General features: G+C 28.3%; 1 protein-coding gene across 1 annotated transcript; it reads right to left on the bottom strand.

Annotated features, from left to right (window-relative positions):
* Positions 1 to 15128: 15128 nt before the first annotated feature.
* On the bottom strand, positions 15129 to 19370 carry LOC111022662 (Plant VAMP (vesicle-associated membrane protein) family protein). Its single transcript, XM_022299856.2, has 8 exons — positions 19133 to 19370; positions 18850 to 18997; positions 17885 to 17955; positions 17664 to 17745; positions 17159 to 17274; positions 16952 to 17068; positions 16290 to 16358; positions 15129 to 15534 (listed from the first exon to the last, which is right to left on the bottom strand). The coding sequence occupies exons 2-8, from the start codon at positions 18908 to 18910 to the stop codon at positions 15400 to 15402; spliced, it is 651 nt and encodes a 216-aa protein (XP_022155548.1). The 5' UTR covers positions 18911 to 18997; positions 19133 to 19370; the 3' UTR covers positions 15129 to 15399.
* Positions 19371 to 19621: the final 251 nt, after the last annotated feature.

Below are 19621 nucleotides of genomic sequence, written 5' to 3'. Positions count from 1 at the left end.
GTCATATCTCAAAAAAAAAAAAAAAATCAAACTTATTTGCTGCATAGTTACAAAATTTTAATTATTTTAATAAAAATGTCCACAAATTAATTTTAAAATGTGTGAAATGGAGTTGGTTAAAAGAACCTGTGAATCTTATTTGTTCCCCAACTTCAAATACAATAATTCAACGGAAAAATTAAATGTGTGGAATTAAAATTATTTTTTCCAAAAAATAAATAATTAAAAAAAAGAAACGAAATATTTAGAAAAATAAGGTGAAAAAAGATGTGCAAAACCTTTGTATAAAAATGGGATTTAAAATTTTAAAGAATATTATAAGTTTTATTTTGGATTTAAATATGCTTCTGTCCCTGTATTTTCGACTTTGATTCATTTTGATCCACATGCTTTTAAAACGTTTATTTTGGTGAGTAAAGTGTCTCGTTGAGCTAATCTCATGTCGGCATTCATTTTGGTTACTGTACTTTTAGTTTTTGTTCATTTTAGTCTATGTACTTTCAAAACGTTTGTTTTTTATCCCGTACTTTAAAAATTTTACTATTTTAATCTATTCATTTTCCTTTGTATCTCATTTATTTCGATTAAAATTTTAATATATCACTGAACTCACTAAATTTTTCGAAATGTATAATAAATTTTGTAAATATAGATTAAAACAACTACTTGTTTTGAAAATACATGAATTAAAATAAATAATTTGTTCAACATAGGAATTAAAATGAACTAAATATACCTATAAAAGAAAAAAAAAAGACAAAAATAGAGAAAAAGAGAGAGAAGAAAGAAAAAAAGTGATTGGCTTCTTCCTTCTAACTTCTTTCCCACTTTTAATTTTCACTTTCATTGCTTTGTCATACTTATGTTTTATTTTTCCCTTTTCTATGATAAGATTAATTGTTTTTTTTTATTATTTTAATTTTGATGAATAAAAAAGGGGTGGGATCAAATTAGCGTCACCTGGCGTTTACCTGTTCAAGTTACAGCCTCATTTATCACCGTTGATTGAGTAAGATTCATCAAAAAACTTCGCATTTAACTACTCGTTGATTTTTAAATCACAAATTGTTTTTAAAGTTATTTTGTACTTCATAAATTTTAATAAATGAAATCTTCAAATTATTTTTTTTAATCAACAACTCCAAATTTTATATTATCTAACCATTTGTTTATCGTCACTTTCGCATGAAATTACAAATTACCCATTATCTTATCTCTCGTATTCTCTCCCTTTTCTTCTTCCTCTCAGCTCTTTCATTCTCTCTCTTATTCATTCTTCCATTTCTATACAAATCCTTTTTCCCTCTTTGTGATTTGATTGTTTTTTACTATCAAATTTTTCTAAGTACTTCAAGTACGTGCACTCTTCTCTCTCCTTTTTCTTTCTTCCATTTTTTTCTTTACCACATCTCATTGGATTTTTTTGTTTTGATTTTAACTCCATTGTTGGAGCTTAAAATTCAAAAACAAAATAACAAATACATGCACAAAAGAATGAGTCAGACCTAAAAGAGAGGTAAAAACTCAACAAAGAACACCAAGAACAAAGAGTTCACATAAACCCCCCACATAAAAAAAAAATAGAACACACAAAAAAGGCTCTCGCTCTCGCTCCTCTCGCTCCCGCTCTCGCCCCTCTCGCTCCCGCTCTCGACGTATGTCTCTCATCGAAAAAAAATCGTAAATAGAGCAGCTTGTTGCTTGTTTTTTCAGAGAAGGTGAAGAAAAAAAATAGGAATGGAAAGAGGCGGCTTAAGAGTGATGAGGAGGAAGATAATAATAAATATTTAGGGTTTTTTTAGAGTGTGTAAATAAGAGAGAGAAAGTTGGTTGAATTTTCAAGAGAATTTGTAGAGAGAGGAAAGAGGAGAGAGAAATGGATGAGAAAGTAATAAATTGAAGAAAAAATAAAGAGGGTAAATACGTATTTTCATATAAAATTGATGTCAGTAAATGTTTACAAAACATAAATGAGCAGAGGGGTATATTTCATAATTTGAAAAATGCTATTTAGCCCGATATCCCTTGTCAAAATGTCAATTACGTTTTTAACTATTTGGATTTTTTTTTCTTTTGAGCCAAATAATTATTTGGATTACATTTTTCAAAAATGTCAAATTAAATTGTCAATTAAATTTCTGTTTCTACTTGGTACCTAAACTTCTAAATATTCTATTTTAGTTCATAAACTTTATATCTAAAAGATTATTTAGTCTTTGTCATTTATCTTATTTAATAAAATATTTAAAACCTAATATGCATACATTTATTTATTCGTTTATCCATCAATAAATATTTATGGACAAATTTTTGAAGTCACCGTGTTTAGACATCTTTTTAAAATGAATTTAGTTTTTTATTAAATGCTTGCTGAAAATTAACAATCACAGTTAAAATAGATATTTAAAGGTTTAATGACAAAAATAGACTAGCAATAAAGTTCATATACCCAAATAAATTTCAAATTTATATTTTCTTGAAATGTTTCATTTTAAAGTATAAATTAATTATAGATAAATTTCTCTGTAAAAAAATTATAGATAAATTTCAGTCTAAAATATGTTTTTTCTCTTTAAAATATAGCATAAGTGATATTATCGATCAAAAATAGCCTTGACACCTGGAGAATAGAGGAAGGTCGGAAAGACTAGATCTCCTCTGAAGACCAACCAAGGGAGGGTCGACCTTCGTACTTAGCCGCAAAACTAAACTGGAAAACTTCTATTTGGTTGAAGGTCTTACCATCCCCAATATCATATATCGGACAGATCGACATTTGGAACGACATAAGAAACTGACTGTTAAATCACTTATCGGATCTCCCACCTATAAATAGAGTGTTTTACTCCCGTATCAGGTATCACATTCTAACTCGATCTCTATACTAAGGTCGAATTTAAACTAACTTGAGTATTGAGGTGTTTGCTTATTTTGTGCAAATCTTTCCTAGTCAAGTAACACTCAAGCTCATTCCCGTCGCCTACATTGTCCAATTCCAACCTTGACCGAATTCATTGCATAAACAAGCAAAGCTGTTCTAAGTTTGCCTTTTACAATTTACATTACATTTTAAGTTTGATTTACATTTGGATTATACTAATTTTTTAAAATTTCAAACTTTCTCTTATATTTAAAATACATTTTTATTTTATGCTAGTCAACAAAACATTAATAACTTCTTCCTAAGTGAAGGGTTTAAATAGTAACATCCTAAAAAGACGTATGAAATTATTAAATTATTTAAAATAAACTCTAAATTGATGGAAAATACTAATTTAGATTATAAAACTCAAAATCAATAATATATATCTTCCAAAATCCCATTAAATCCCCCTAAGTTCCAAAACAAAATTATCTTTTATAAATAATAAAAAAATATCTAGCTAAAACATTCCTCTACTTTCACTAATCTACTTCCTGTAGTTTCAAATTAGTTACAAATTTCTATTCTTATAATATAGCAATTGAGGAGTTATAATTTATGAACACATTTTTACCTCTCATATTTATGCATATATAAGAAATTCTATCAAATATTAATAATATTTTTCATAATATACATACTAAATCAACCAAATTTAAGCGAGAAATACTAAATTGTAACATATTAAAGTTATTAACTCAATAGTATAAAAGAGGCAGTTGCAAATATGACAAAAACATTTAGTAAAATTAACAAAATAATAAGTTCATTTAGTTTTTTTCAAATATAGTATTTTTTTAAATGGAGGTTCAATTTTAGAATGATAACTTTACCCAAATAATATATATTTATAATATATTTGTAATATATCTGTAATATATCTAACTACTGATATATGTATGTGATATATATCTAATATACTACTGATATGAGTATCTGATATTCTTGTAATATGTATATGATATACATCTGATATAACATTGGTATGAGTGTCTGTGCAATATGTATGTGATATACATTTGATATACTATTAATATGTATATAATTTGTGTTATATTCGAAAATTTTAAAACCACGTGACATATTTTAAAATATATATTTTTTTATTTTTTACTACCTACCACAATTTTCCGATTTAAAAATACGCTTCAATACAGGGATCAAAAAGTATTTTTTAACTAAAAAAATATTTTGTGATAAAAAGAACATGATATTTTGTCTTTGATACAAAGTGGGAATCCCATGAGTTTGACTCATTTGGTGCCTTTGGTTATTTTTTCTTCCTTTTTTTTTTACTTTTTTTTCTCTCTCTCTCAGATCTGCCCACCTAGAGAGAGAAAGGCTCGTAAAGGTCAACAAACCAGGTGGCATTTCAGCCGTTGGATTAGTTAGCCCATCAAATTAGTGAACCAACCCTCGTTCCAAATCAGTATATTAAATATCCTCCCGACATTTCATATATAATAAACTCTTGATATTAATATGAAGGATAAATCAAAATTTTTATAATATTGTAAAAAATAGATAAAATATAAAAAAATCTATGAAAATCACTCGTAGAGATATAATATTAATATTAATCATTTTAAACTTATTTAGCATCTCTATTGGTCGAGATTTAAAATTAACTTATTTAGCATCTCTATTGGTCGAGATTTAAAATTTTGTTTTTAATGGCTGAAATTAGTCCTTTACTTTTTCTTAATTTTTGTTTTCGGGATTTTGGATTATAGGGGTGGGCCCTACAAAGAGTCATCATTCATGGCAAGCAACATTATTTTCTCCTAGTTCTAGATGTGTTATCCTGTACGGATACTAATATATTATAATAATATTATTTTGGTCTGATCTTTACATCTCAGCCGTCCATCCAAACATAATGCCTTCCTTAATTTTCTCTCTTTCGTTCATTTACGTGATTATCTCTACTTTTAATACTTTATTATAAATCGGCATTATATCTTTTGCTTATAAAATAATATTCGTCGGCCTTTTAAATTATGTTATTCGTCTCTCCACTTTTATTTTGTATTTTTCTCCATTTTTAGATATACTTATCTATTTGACTTGTAATGATTTAGTTTCTGTAATTTTACATTAATAACAGTTTATTTTCTGAATTTAGTATGTAACAATTTTGGATGTGTATTCAAAATCTCTTCATTTTTTCCATGGATATGTTTAGCAAATTAAAGAAAATTAATTTTATCAAAGTTTAAAATCATTATTTACATACGGTGATTTGATAAATCTATTATACTTAAAATTATTTTTTCAAAATCACTCATTCTACCACCACTCCAAGATACATATCTTTAGTCACTTTAGTTTAAAGTCGGTAACAATTTAGTCCACATTACAAATTTTTTTATTAAGATTCAATAAGATTTATGATATATGTAGATTGATAAACTGATGAAGGATCAACTATCCACTATTATGGGTTGACATACTGGTCTAAAGGGGCCAAAGAGAATTTTAAATAATCTAGAGAGAATTTTAAACTCCGTGATGGTCACCTACCTACTTAGACTAAATTATTACCTATTGAAGTTCAGTGACCAAATGTGTTTTTTAACCTTCAATGGTTTATTTTACGTTGTACTAAAAAAAATTAAAACAAAAATTTCAAATTTCGATATATATATTTTTAACTATTGAAAGACTCCAAATATGGAGGTGGGATATTCAACCATTCTTTTAGTTCAACAACATGTGGAAGTGGAGATTCGAATCCTTGACCTTTTCATAAAATATATAGTTTAGAAGATTCATCCTTCGCGTCTCACTTTTCTTATTTTGACTAAACATATTGCCACTACTTTCAAGTGGAGTTCATCGACACTTCCACTATGGGACTAGAGAGATCCCATTGACATCCTGTTTTCGTGCTTCTCCTCCTTCTTCTCCCCTGAACTAATTAGAAATGAAAAAAAGTCCCGCTTCCATTGGGACCCTCTCTGATAAGGAAATACATTTTTTTGTATCATATTCAAGTGATTTTATTTGTATGAAAGCCTCGAAACATTATATTATGCTCAGATTGGCATGAGATATCCGAATCTTCACCCTTATAGAATTTTCAAACTTTTGTATTCATACATTAATAAAATGATAAAACATTTCTATGCAATTAATTTAATACGCTTTTGAAATAAATTACCTCAATTTCAAGTAAAGTGATTTGAGGTTTTATCTATTGAGGTATGTTCAAATTGACTTAAATAAATTACGTATCACGATATATTTCTTATATAAATGTAGAATTAGTGTATCTTTTTCAACAAACGATTTAGTGACAGTTAACAACGTTACTAAATCCCATTTCAATAATACTAACGTATTTTAAATAATAAAAGTTATTAGTTAATATGAGTTTAGTTCAGCGGTAACTAACACATATCTCTAATTAAAATATTATGAATTTGAATATCTCACCTACTCGTGGTACACTCAAAATAATAATAATAATAATAATAATAATAATAATAATAATAAGATAAGTGCCTTTTATGTTAGGATCTCAATCACATAATAATAATAATCAATTTGATGATGCAGCCGATAAGTTATTTGATATACACTATCAATAATTTATACTACGAAAAAATGTCTATTAATTAGAATTCAATTATTACCAAAAGAAAAAACCTATTAAAAATTACTTTTTCTATATATTTTTACTCAGTTATGGATTGTTACTGTATGCTAAGAGTTCTAACAAATTTTTTGTCTAAAGATTTAGTAATTGATTTTCACTTCTCATAGTTGGTGACTCGATGTTATTGATAGACTTCGACATCACATCACATTTTTTTCGAGAACTAATTTTATAAAATTTTTTCCCCTTTCTTTACTCAATTACGTCGATTATTACCATATACCATAGAATCATAATCACAAATAAGAAGCCGAAGGTATGGATATTTAATTTTTTTATAACACTCGTATAAATGAAGATACTAAATTTTTTATCAGCAGTGCAAAAATAGAGAGAGAAATTTGATGTGTACAACTCGAAATAATCTCATCCCCAATATTATTTTTAAAATAAAAATATACCCCATTAAAATTCAAGATATTTATACCGTGGCACACTATTTTATTTATTAACAAAACGAAAACTCTTTATAAAATTTGTCAAATTTTGATTTTATGTATTTTTTAACTTTAGAATATATTTCAATTATACTCTTTATCACTTACCATGCTTCATTTTAACTTTAATTATTGAATATTGTTTTAAAACAATCCTTTCATTATTTTTCCAACTTAAAATGAAGATAGAAAATATGATGTCATGGTGAAGCCAAAAAATCTTAGCCATAGTATAAATGACGTTATATAATTTAGAGGCAGGGAAACAAATTTTGGAATTAGGGTAAAATATCATTGGGAGGTAAGTACACCCCGAGGACAAACAAAATTTGGGCCTCTATCCACGATGAATAGACGAAAATGAATGTTAAGAGGAGGAATATACAAACAAAGAAATTCAATACAATTGAATCTAAGAGACCATTTTTTTTTTTTTTTTTTAGATTTGTTACATTTGAGTATGGAAAATTGTAGTCGATTTTTTTTTATTTTTCCTCCTTTCCATGGACCCACGCTTCCACAAATTTTCTCACATAAACATATTCCTCTCATACTAAACTTTCTCTCCAACTTCTTTTCTCATTCAACTTTTCCAGTATTTGAGTTGAAGAGGTTGTTACTTTTACAAATGCATGACTTTTCTCATAATATGTGACTTTTCCAACATTTAAACAAAAACTATCTCCTAAATCCAATTCCTTCTCTAATCGAAACAATTTTGAATGAGATAAAAACCCTTCAACTCTTTACATATATTCCACTCTCAAAGTACGTTGGTGTGTAACTTTTATTTTTCAACTCATTGTCGCATTTCATCGGTTGCTATTTAAGAGTAAGGAGTTAAAATGAAAATTTTGAAACTAAGGGTACACTTGGTATAATTAAAATTTGTCATGTGCCACGTGTACCGCTATTTTATAAGTTACTGGAACGTTAATTTTCTATATTTATTTGAATGAAAAAATTGACGGAAGATTAATTTTGAAACAAATTTAAAGTTTTAAGAGGAAAAATGTAAACTCTGGTTTAGAGTAGGTTGGAATTTATCTTAAAATTCATGAATATTTTGTATAATTTAACCCAACAGAGAAAAGAGAAAAGAATAAAATTAAAAATATTGATTGATCGCGTGGAGCCCACCACACCTCATAGGAAAAGTCGAGAGGCGAGAAGGCAACACAGTTGACGAGGGAATGATCACATGTGATCGCTCAGATCAGACAAGTTATTCAGAAGACCACAAATACTATTTTAACTTCTATACTTTTAATTTCAAAATATTTATTTTTGTCTCTATAATTTTTTAAATGGACCATTTTAATCCCTTAATTTTATTTTTAATTTCATTATTCTAGGACAATTTCAACTCGACACTGTATTCAATAGATCATTTGAAATTTAACCTTGACTCTATATTAAATAGTTTCCGTTATATATATTTAATAAAAAAAGATTTATGTTATATGTAGAATTTGTGTGGAAATTACAAAGACAAAACGAATATCTTAAAAATATATAGATTAAAATGAATTAAAGTTAAATTTCAGACATAAAAATAAACAAAATTACGAACAACTAAAATAAACCAAGGGAGAAGCTTTAACCAAATCCAAATCTTTACTTTTCAAGCTGCAATGATTTTCTTGATCTTGATTGCCACGTGTCAAACGATACAGCGTCACCAAAATTTTCAAGTGGAAGGCACCAAAATGTCAACCACAAATTTACAAAAATTATTTATATATTTCAATTCTCAATCGTTTACAGGTATTCACTTATTTAAATTATATTTTTGGTTGGTAAAATTTTTATATTTTTTTTTATTCATTGTCTTCAAAATTATGCAAAAAAATTATTTAATAATTTATCTTTAGTCAAATATCATTTGTTTATTTACATGATAGGTAGATCTTTACCTAGAAAATTATTCGAAACCAAATATAATAGATCAAGTGCCCAAATTTAAAGCATATCATTTTTTTTTTTGGTTAGAGTAGTCTTAAAAAAGAAATTAATGGCAAAATGCTGAAAAAATAGCTTATTGTTATTATTTTTAAGTTTAGAAATAGCTTTTTATACTTAGAGAAATTCCACTCTATGAAATAAATAAAATGTGCAATTTTTAAAATGTCACCATATTTTTTTCTTCAAATATAGTAAAAATGTAACTTTGTTGACTACTTTTTAGTTATATTTGAGTTTAATATAGATTACGTTACTTTAAAAAGTTCCAAACTTTCTACCAAATACATATTTATTTTATTTTATATTACAACTAAAATAGAATAAATAGAAACAAGAATATGATTTAATTTATGTTTTTTAAATTTAATCATACTCAACTTACAATGATTTTATATTTTAGAATTAGTAATTTTTCAATCGTATAATAGATTTTATGCTATATATATTTTAAAGTATGATATCAAACTTGGTACATCAAAATTGTAACAATATCATATAAGATTTCCATTAAACAATAGAAAATTATAACAACAAATACAAAATATACTTACATTATACCACTAAAATAAAACATTTGAAAATATAATTATCACAAAATAAAATTGTTAGTGAAACCATTTATAGGAATTAAGGTGTAATTTTGTCTTTTTTTTTTGTTTAATAAAAAAAAGAGAAAAAAGAAACATGACTTTAACCCTAACAAAATTTTCTCTATAAATTTATATGTAATCCTTAAATCGTGGTCAATTTTCAATTTAAAAATGACAAGTTTAAAGCATTGAGGAGGTAAAATTTAATAAGTTGGAAAACTAAGCTTAACTATTTAAATTCATAAATTAAAATTAAATTACCAACATGAACCTAATTTAATTAGTTAAAACATATGTCATTGATAAAAAATCAAAGATTCGAATTCCGTTCTACATATCGTGGAAATAATTATATATATAGATATATATATATATTTGTTTTTGGTTTGAAAATATTAAAATATGATATTCATTTTTAAAAGAATAGAAAAAATCTAAGAAAAAGAGACTGAGAATTTGATTCTTTTAATTTTTTTTTACTGAAACCTATAATTCCTGACTGTTTTTTTTTTTGCCTTAATGGCTAAGGTATTTGTTTATTCCTTGAGATAATATTTTAATAAAGAAACCCCAAAAGAAAGTAGGGGTAAAAAAGTAAATATTTATTTCTACATGACAAAAAGCATTGAAAGATAGAACCAAAGCAAGTAGTATTAAATTTCACGCGGAAGGATCTTCAATTTGGGATATATTTCTTTTTCCAAAAAAAAAAAGAAAAAAAATTGTGTTATATTTGGTTAATCTATAACCAAATTAACTTTATTTTTATTTTTATAATTAGATTTTATCTTAAAGCTTTGGTTTTGTCTTCAATTTTGTCTTTATTTATTTATTTATTTATTTTTGGGGTCTTTATCTTCTTCTTCTTCTTCTCTCTATTTCTTTTTTCTATTAAACAATTTTTTGTAAGATTTGGAGTTTAACGACAAATTTGATTTTTAGCATGGTCTAGAATTTTCTTTAAGGAAATTATATATTTTCATTTTTAGAAATTAAAAAGTATTAAGATAAATACATTGTAAGTCATGCAAATTTTAAAACTATTTCTCAATATTAAAATTACAACAACCGTCTTTAATAGGTTATTGAACTTTGATATATTTAATATTTATTTAAAATTAACGCAACTATTAGACGAAGAAGTGAATTTGCTTTAAAAGTTCGGAGACGTATTAGATTCTAAATTGAAAATTTAAGAACCTTTTAGATACTTTTTAAAGTTCAATAACTTATTAGGTAGTTCTGGGACTTAACAGACACAAAAAACTTGTAATTTAACTCATTTTTAATTTACAAAATATTATGTTACTTTTATGAGTGTATTTTTAAAAATAAAAAAATTATTTGAAAATGTTGAAAAACCTCAATAAATAAGGGATAGAAAGTCAAAAGTGGTAAACTAATATTTCAATCCAGTGGACTTTATAAGAACATAAAATAGTCAATGCAAATTGCAAAACCTATATAATGGCAAATGCTTTCAATGGGTGTTTTTTCTTTAGTTTAATTTTTCTATATTCAATTTTCTTTGAATGGTTATTAGGACTTTGTGTTATGATTATTGATGTAGCAAGAAAGTCATCTAAGAGAGAGAGGGTAGAGAGAGAATATAGAAAATTAATTTTGAAGTTTTTACTTAAAAAGATATCGAGAATTTTTATTATTTGACTTTCCACACGAATTCTAGTCCCTAAACTTTTTAAAATAATCATTTTAGTATGTAATATTATTCTTACACATTAAAGTGTTAAGAAAAAGCTGATCAAATCAACCCAACTCAACCCATATCGTTTGAGTTAGCTTATCAATAAATTTAAGTTGAATTTAACCAACCCAAACTTATTATTAATTTTATGATCATTTCTTTTATTTACCATATAAAATTATATATAGATATATTAATTTGACTTTATTTAATTCAATAATTATTTATGCATTATTTATTCTCTGACAACTTTTAAAAATAACTTCTAATGTTTTTTTAACGTAATTTTTCACCATATAAATAAACATGGACTTATAGATCTTAATTCAATGTTATAAAATATGTAAATAAAATTCTAACATATTAGCATTTATTTTTTTTTGTTATATAATATTTTGAATGAGTGACTCGAATTATCTAAACCAACCCAAAATATTTCATGGTTGAGTTTAATTTGAGTTCATTATTGAACAGGGTCGTTTAGTTGAATAGATTTACAACTGGAATAATTGGGTTGGATCTAAAAAGTACTTCAATCCAACCCAACTCATAAACACCTCAATACATATATTCAAATCCACAGCATCAATGGCTAAAAAATTGTTTTTTCTTAATACATCAAATTGGGGGTAAGAGATTTCAAACATCCAACTTCTCAGAGAATCCATTGATCCCTAGTTATGTTTGTAATTAGATAAAAAAAATTACGGATAGAGTAACAATAATGACCCATATATATTTAAGTTTAGAGATTAATATTAAAATTTTAAAAGTATGAAGAGTAAGATAAAATAAATTTTTTCTTCAAAAATAAAATAAATGAAATAAAAAAAATCTTTTTTGATACGAATAAAAAAAAGGGTTAAAGTTCAAGAAAAGGATGAAATTTAAACTTTTATTCTATTTTGGTTTATAGACGGGCAAGATTTATTTTAATTTAGAGTTTAAACTTTCAAAGATTTATTTTAGACTCTAATTTCTCCTTAAAAAAACATTTTTGTCATGGTTATTTTCTTATCATTTTATATCCTTACCTCATCCACTTTATATGAGTTCAATTAATTCACAAATTTAATTCCGCATACCATTAGTTAAATATTTGACGACAAAATAATAGTAATAATAGCAATAGTTATATCTAAAAAAAAATTAAAGATTAAGATACATATTTAAAAATTTATAAACCAACAAAATAAATTTAAAAGATAAAAATAAGATTTAATGCTCAATTAATTATGATTTATCCCATTTGGTGGAAACGTAATGGTGAGAGATAAAACTTCCTGACGTTTCCATTTGCCAATTGGTGTAATAATTGATTTTTTTCTTTATTTTATTTTATTAATAGTTTATTTCATTCTATTAAAATTTAAAGTTGGCATTGTGAATAATCTAAATTGATTCGTTTTTCTGAATTTATACTTTGAAATAATTCCTATTATAAAAATCAAACTATATAAAAATAATTTTGATCATGTGAAAAATACTTTTAAACATACCTTAATATTTTTCAATGATATAAAAGTGATTTTAGAAAATGACAAAAGTAATTCTAATGGTACCAAAATCACTCACAAGCATGTCATAAATAAAGTGAGATATGTTATTTTTGAGTTAAAAAAGAACGTCATAGAACGATACATATAAGAATGATTGAACAATAGATTTTATTGGAAAATTATGTGGTGTAGATTTTACAAAATTATTTTTAAAATATAAAGGCACGTCGTCCAACAAATTTGAGATTTGGAAATTGTGAACTTTCCAACAAATTTATATGCAGTTACAAATTTAGTCCGTGAACTTTTGATATTTGGTATTTTTAGTCTCTAATCGATAGCAACTTTCTTATTTACATCTTGAATTTTCAATTTTGATTATAATAAGTTATATTGTCATTACTTACTTTACTCAAATATGTTGACATGTCACTCTCAACTAAGGAATGATGAATTGACATAATGTACACTAGAGTGAGCATAATTCAGCGATAATTGACATATATATCAAATCAAGAGGTTGTGAGTTTGATTTCTCACCCCCACATGTTGTACTAAAAAAAGTGTACTACATCAATATTTAAGTAATAATATTCACGATATAGAGTTATTATTGGAATCAAAATTGAGAGTTCATAAACGTAATCACAATTTTGACGAGTTTAGAGACTAAGTTTCTTTGTAATTTGACCTAAAAACAACTATAGTTTACCCTTATAATTAGGGGTGGAATAGAGCTTGCCACATGACCTTATCGTTAGGAAATGTGTCTGAGCTTCAGCTTGGATAGACTAAGAACGAGACGAGCCAGGAAAAGTTACCTCTAACTGACCCAATGAATGCTCAATTTGGCATTGACCTGAAAACACGGATGCCACAAGCATAAATTTGCTAAACATTAAGTATTAAAACACTGAAATGACACATTACATGTTTCCCCCTGTAAAAGACATGACCATTTCCTCTAAAGGTATACAATTTCTACGCAACTTCAATAAGATCGATTTGACACCAGATCGAACTAAGTGCTAACTTAAACTTTATAGTGTATGTGAACGAATACCACACCAATACAAGATTCTCACCTCGTGTCAAAAACCGACCCATCACCTTGTCTAGCATTAAACACTTATCTCTTGTGCAATTGAAGGCTTTGTAGAATGGGAGAATGGAGTGGGCTGATGATTCACATAGTTTATTAGGTCCAAAGCATAAGCAATAGGAGTCTAAATTTTAACCTAAATAAATACATTGCCATGTGATTGTCTCTACTTTCAAAATATTTGTTTTTTTTTCCTTCTTTTTTCTTTTAGGCCACTTCTCTTCTATGTGCATGCATCCCACCTCAGCCACTTAACTTGAAAATTTTATTAATTAAAATGGCAATATGCCTCATACCATGCCTATTTTTGGAAATTATTAAAAGTACTTTTTTAATAAAAAAAACATTATTAAGATGTTGTCCCTTTCACAAAAAGTAAATATGTTTTTTGTATTAAAAAAACCTACCTGTTTTCAAGTCGGGCTTTAGAACAAGTTTATGTTTTAAAAAATAAAAAAATAACTATTTTTTTTATAGGGAAAACTTGTTTGATAGAATAAGTTTTAAGTTATATTTTTCAAACAAAAAAATGAAACATTTTGTTGGATACATGTTTTGTAAATTAATTATTCATATATAATTATTTATTATCTTTTTTTAAGTATGACTTGATTTAAATGTATTATATCTAAAAAATAATAAAAAACATAAAATAAATTATAAGTGCGTTGGGTAACAATTCTTGTTTATTTTTATGTTATATTTATTATGCATTTTATAAGTAAAATATGATAAAAGAGTTAGTTTTTATTCAATGTTTGAAAAAAAATTGAAACAACAACCAAACACTTTGAGAAACAGTAATCAAATACTTATATTTCTCAAAAAAGTTAGAAATTAAAAAGTAAATTCAAAATTTGGTATACAAAAGAATTTTAAAAAAAGAAAGTTAGATCCAAACAATCCCTTAATTTTTTAAAGGTTAGAGAAAATCCCATTCTAGACGGTGTATAAAATAACGTGCTATTGTATTAGGTGTTTGTTCAATAGATAATTTTGTCTCTTTTATAATTCTTTTTTCTAAAACAATTTTTTTTTTTAATATTACCAACCTAAACCTAACAACTCACTAAGAAAACCTCTTTTTTTTTTTTAATGGTAATATATATTTTTTTAACTCTTGATATTAATCTATTTTTTTCACCTCTAATAGAAAGTAGAGATAACCTAAGATCGATTTTTTTTCCCTTTCATTGAAAGAATATTCATATTATTATATTACATACAAAAATTACATCGAAACACATCAGAAAATTCAGTTTATAAAAAATATGAACTAAAACTTGGCCTCTCTGAACCTCAGTTTTGAATGGGGGATTCAGAAGAGCTCCAGCAACATTCATAGCTTCAATTGGCACAAAAATCAACATTTTTGAAAAATTAACGTATCATCAACATTCAACACCACAAATTTTTGCAACGTTTCTTAATGTACAAAAATTGGGAAGTAGAAAAAATTATACAATGAAATTGACCAGAAAAATTGTCTGCTCAGGAGAGCTGAATCATGGTCCAAGTCATTCTGTAGATGGTGAGGATAATGAGAGATTCAAGAGGAAACCCGCCATGATACCGACAATGCCCACGAAGATGGCGAAAGTAAATGAGAAGCCAGGATCGCTTTTTCGATATTTTCGTCTCTTCAGCATGTCCTATTGGGAAGTAATTGGTACATAAAGCATTAAAGTTGTTATCTACATTCTACAGTGATTTGGAAGAAACATTGACAATATTTTTTCCCTCTTTGATAACAATTATCTTCGATAATTTAAATCCATGATATCTCAAGGACCTAGACTTGAGGTGGCCAGAACCTCCCAAGTATTAGTAGGGTGGTCATAAGCATAATGCAAAAGCAAAAAAAAAAAAAAATCAACAGATCCATGTGGTAAGGGTAGGAACTAAGAACCAAATAAATATTGAACACAAAAAATGTAATGTCAAATGAATGATAACAGCTCTCCTCAAGGAAATATGAAATGCACATATCATCCATGTTCAAGTATATATGCAATTCTATGAATTTGACATGCCAGATTTATAGGATACAACCTAATAATAGATCAAACCAACTACCATTGATGATACTGGACCCCACCTTGCTCATTTCCCTACATAAATCTTCTCACTCAGAGCCCTATGCTATTAATCATTATAAGGTTGTTAAATTATTAATTGAAACGTCTATAGTTTTTTAATCTCGAATTAATAAAATGCACGTTAACAATTTTGCGCAATCCTACTATTCATCTGCTGGAAATGTACAACTGGGAATTTCAGACAACTAATAACATATGAATATCCATTGAACAAGTTCAACAACATTTGGACTTTACAAGTCCTACATCAGCAAAGAAGCACAACTTCAAACCTAAGAAGCATAATAGAGAAAACGGGTGTAACTCACCAGTTCCTGTTGTAATTGATGTGTTTGCCTAATAGCCATGTCTCTTTCTTCCTTCAGACGTTGTAAAGCCTGATGATGGACCCCGATAAGGAAATATAATAACAATCTATATTTCACTTGTTGAAAACTTGGAATAGTAAAAAGCAAGCCTATAGAAGTTTTATGATTGATAAAGCCTTAAAAATAGCTTAAATTCTGATAGACCCTGATTACGAAGGTGCAAGGTTGTAAAATGTAAAAGAATGAAAGGGAAGATACGTGATAATGTGTAATAGTTGGGTGTTAGTTGAGTGTGCTTGTGGATACTCGAGTGAGGCCCTTGAGTATTAGTTACAGAGAGAGATTCTGGAGGGCACTTTTTGAGTGAATGGTCATCTTGTACTCAGATTGAGTCGAGAGGGGAGGGATACATAAATAATCTGATTTCTAGGCAAACAGCAGCTTAAGGATGTGTAGACGACTATTGGACACCATATCTAGAACCAATATTTAATAAAGAGGAGGCAGCATAAATAAAAAGGATGTTTCAAATTTTCTTATCTCAACCTATATCTATTGCAAGTACACAGTTACATTATAACATAGTAATTTAGGGGACAAAGTAAAAGGTCTAAAAGAGATATATTAATGCAGGGGACAAAAAAGAGAATTTCAGCACTCACAGAGGAGCTTTGGGATGAGTTCCTTTCATCTTCTGAGTTCCCTAAAGCTGATGAAGGAGAAAAATAGATAACCTTAAGCTTGCATTCCTCAATTGCCCTTCCACTTTCCTTGTTGAACTGAAAAACGAGGAAATAAAGTTTCCATGATGCTTATTAGAATGAAATGGTATATTCATTCAAATGGAGGCCGCACAAGTCAAAACTTACAGCATCAGCCGGAAGCTCATCTACATCAGTATTTGGAGGGACTATTGTACTTTGTAAGAGAAACTTATCTTTGCAATGCATATCTGGAGGATACTCGCGCTGCGCTTGGAGGGTCACTGTGGATCCAGCAGCAACAATGGCATTAGTTAAACAGGTAAAGACAAACCTTGAGGAATCCAGAGAGAAAACTGGAGTGCAAATAATAGTTAGGTACTTAGGTTTGCTGTTAGTAGCAGTTAACGTCGCTCGTGCAAAGGAAAAAATTATTTGTCAAGGGCACCTACTAGTTTTACTTTTACATGAGGCAGTAAAATGTACTACAATTTTCCAATTTCAAAATGAACCAACATTAATTTGATTGCAAGCTTGAACCATAAATTAAAATCAAGGAGAAGAAATAACGGTTTGCCATTTCATTGCAATTGCATCCTCAAATTTTTCGACATTGTGCAAAAAAAATTATTTGAAATTTATAGAACCAAAATGCTAATGTAACAATTAAGACCTCTTATGATGCAAGAATCCCAAGGCTGTACAACACCAGTGTTGGGACGCACAAAGTACTTCTTGGGTGAGGTCGTTTTGACCTAGCATGAGCGATAGAGAAGTACATTTGAATTTAGTCCAATATAAAACATGCAAAAAGCTTTCCAAAATAAATATTCAATATCAAATGTATGTGCATTTTCATTAATTAAAAAAAGAAAAAGAAAAGAAAACTATTACCTTAAAGGCAACATGATGTTCTGTGTTGTTTGCAACTTTAAGATCACAAAAGCTCTGCTTGTCCAACTCAACTGATGATATGGGTCCCATGTTCATAAGTTCAAAACACAAAAAAGTCCACCAGGAAAATAGTTGTAACAAAGTCGCATATAATGGCACAACAAAACTTCACCCATGAACAAACAAAACCACTAGCTGAACATCCTTATCTTTTTCTTTGATACAATGGGTTGCATAACATATGGATACGTAAGTGTTCTTTAATTCTTTCCTGAACCCAGTCTTTTCTAGACTCCATGGATTTAACTTCTAAGCATGCCATGGATAATACGAAAAGACTTTCAAACATTGAAAAAAAAGACATCAAAAATAAAAATAAACAATGTATACATTTTCAAGTGGTGTAAAAACTTCATATACCAAAAATATATAAACGTCTGCCAGGAAATAGCTTAATATCCCAACCATGGGTACGGAATACAACAGAGTATCCACTTGAGGAGTTCAATGACCAAACACCAAACATGAGCCATGATAAGTGCATCCAGTCTTAACCAGCTCAGCAATTATCAGCACTTATATGACAATGCCATAATTTAGACCTTATTTTCGTTCATAAGAGGCTTATGCCTCACACAGGAAAGGCTTACACCTCCATGAAAATACCTTGATGGACAAAAGGGAATTAGTACTTTAAATTGTAACACTCGATGAGAGGAAATTGGAAGTGTCACTGAGTTATTGAGGTATTTCAGCATGTTAGGTTTCAGAAAAATTTCCTCGTATGAAATCATCAACAACCATTATTAAATAAAACAACATGGACAGCAACTCCTTCCTCCCTCCACCTAAATCCATAGCCTAAAATTCAAATTTCTTCAACCCCACGACAAGAATGAACAAGATCAATCAGCCCTAACCAAAAACCAGCCAAGATTCAAGAAATAATCCACAAAGTTACATACTCTGGAACTTGAGCTCATCCGGTTGCACGGAGATTAAGCGATTCCCACCTCCAGCACTCATGACGGTGACGAAATCAGATTTTACAAATTCCACTCTACGAGGCGGCAACCATCAAAGGCAAGCACGAACAAAAAGAAAAACAATACCCTACAAATGGAAATGCGAGTGTTGTGAAAGAGGGAGAAAAAAAGAGAATTATAAATGAAAGACAGAGAGAAGTAAAAATACAAGAGAGAGTGGAAAAGGCAAAAGAAAGAAAAACGAGAGAGAGAGAGATTAAACCAGAGAGAAAATTGTGGTGGAGCGAATGGAGAGGAGAGTGGGGAATGGGGATTGATGGGTCAAAATTGTTCTAACGAAACATTAGGGTTCGAAAATTGAGGCAGCGGAGCAGGAATCGGATCGCGCTCAGGAGAGAGTGAAATATGGCCGAACGAAGAGAGAGAGAGCGAAAAGAGAGCTCCTCCGATGGCTACTGCAGAGCTTCTTCTTTCACTTGCAATGGCAGCCAGAGAGAGAGAGAGAGTGGGACACGTGTCACGAGGAGAGAGAGAGTGACGTCCGGTTCAAAAGGAAGTGGGATTTTTGTCTACCAGACTGTAAGTGGGCCCCACTGACGTGGCACCTTATTCAATAAGAAGGTTGACGTGTCACGTTCTCTTTTTCTCTTTATTTATTTATTTATTTTTATTTAGTTATTCGTTTCGTTCGTTCGCGGGATATGGTTGGTTGTTTTTGTTTAATATTCAGTTACATGATTACGAGCACTAT

Source organism: Momordica charantia (genome assembly GCF_013281855.1).
Source record: "Momordica charantia cultivar OHB3-1 chromosome 10 unlocalized genomic scaffold, Mcharantia_2.0 BLBB01000010.1, whole genome shotgun sequence".
NCBI classification, from domain to species: Eukaryota; Viridiplantae; Streptophyta; class Magnoliopsida; order Cucurbitales; family Cucurbitaceae; genus Momordica; species Momordica charantia.
The sequence above is the reverse complement of the archived record's forward strand: the minus strand, read 5'-3'. Positions and strand labels throughout refer to the sequence as shown.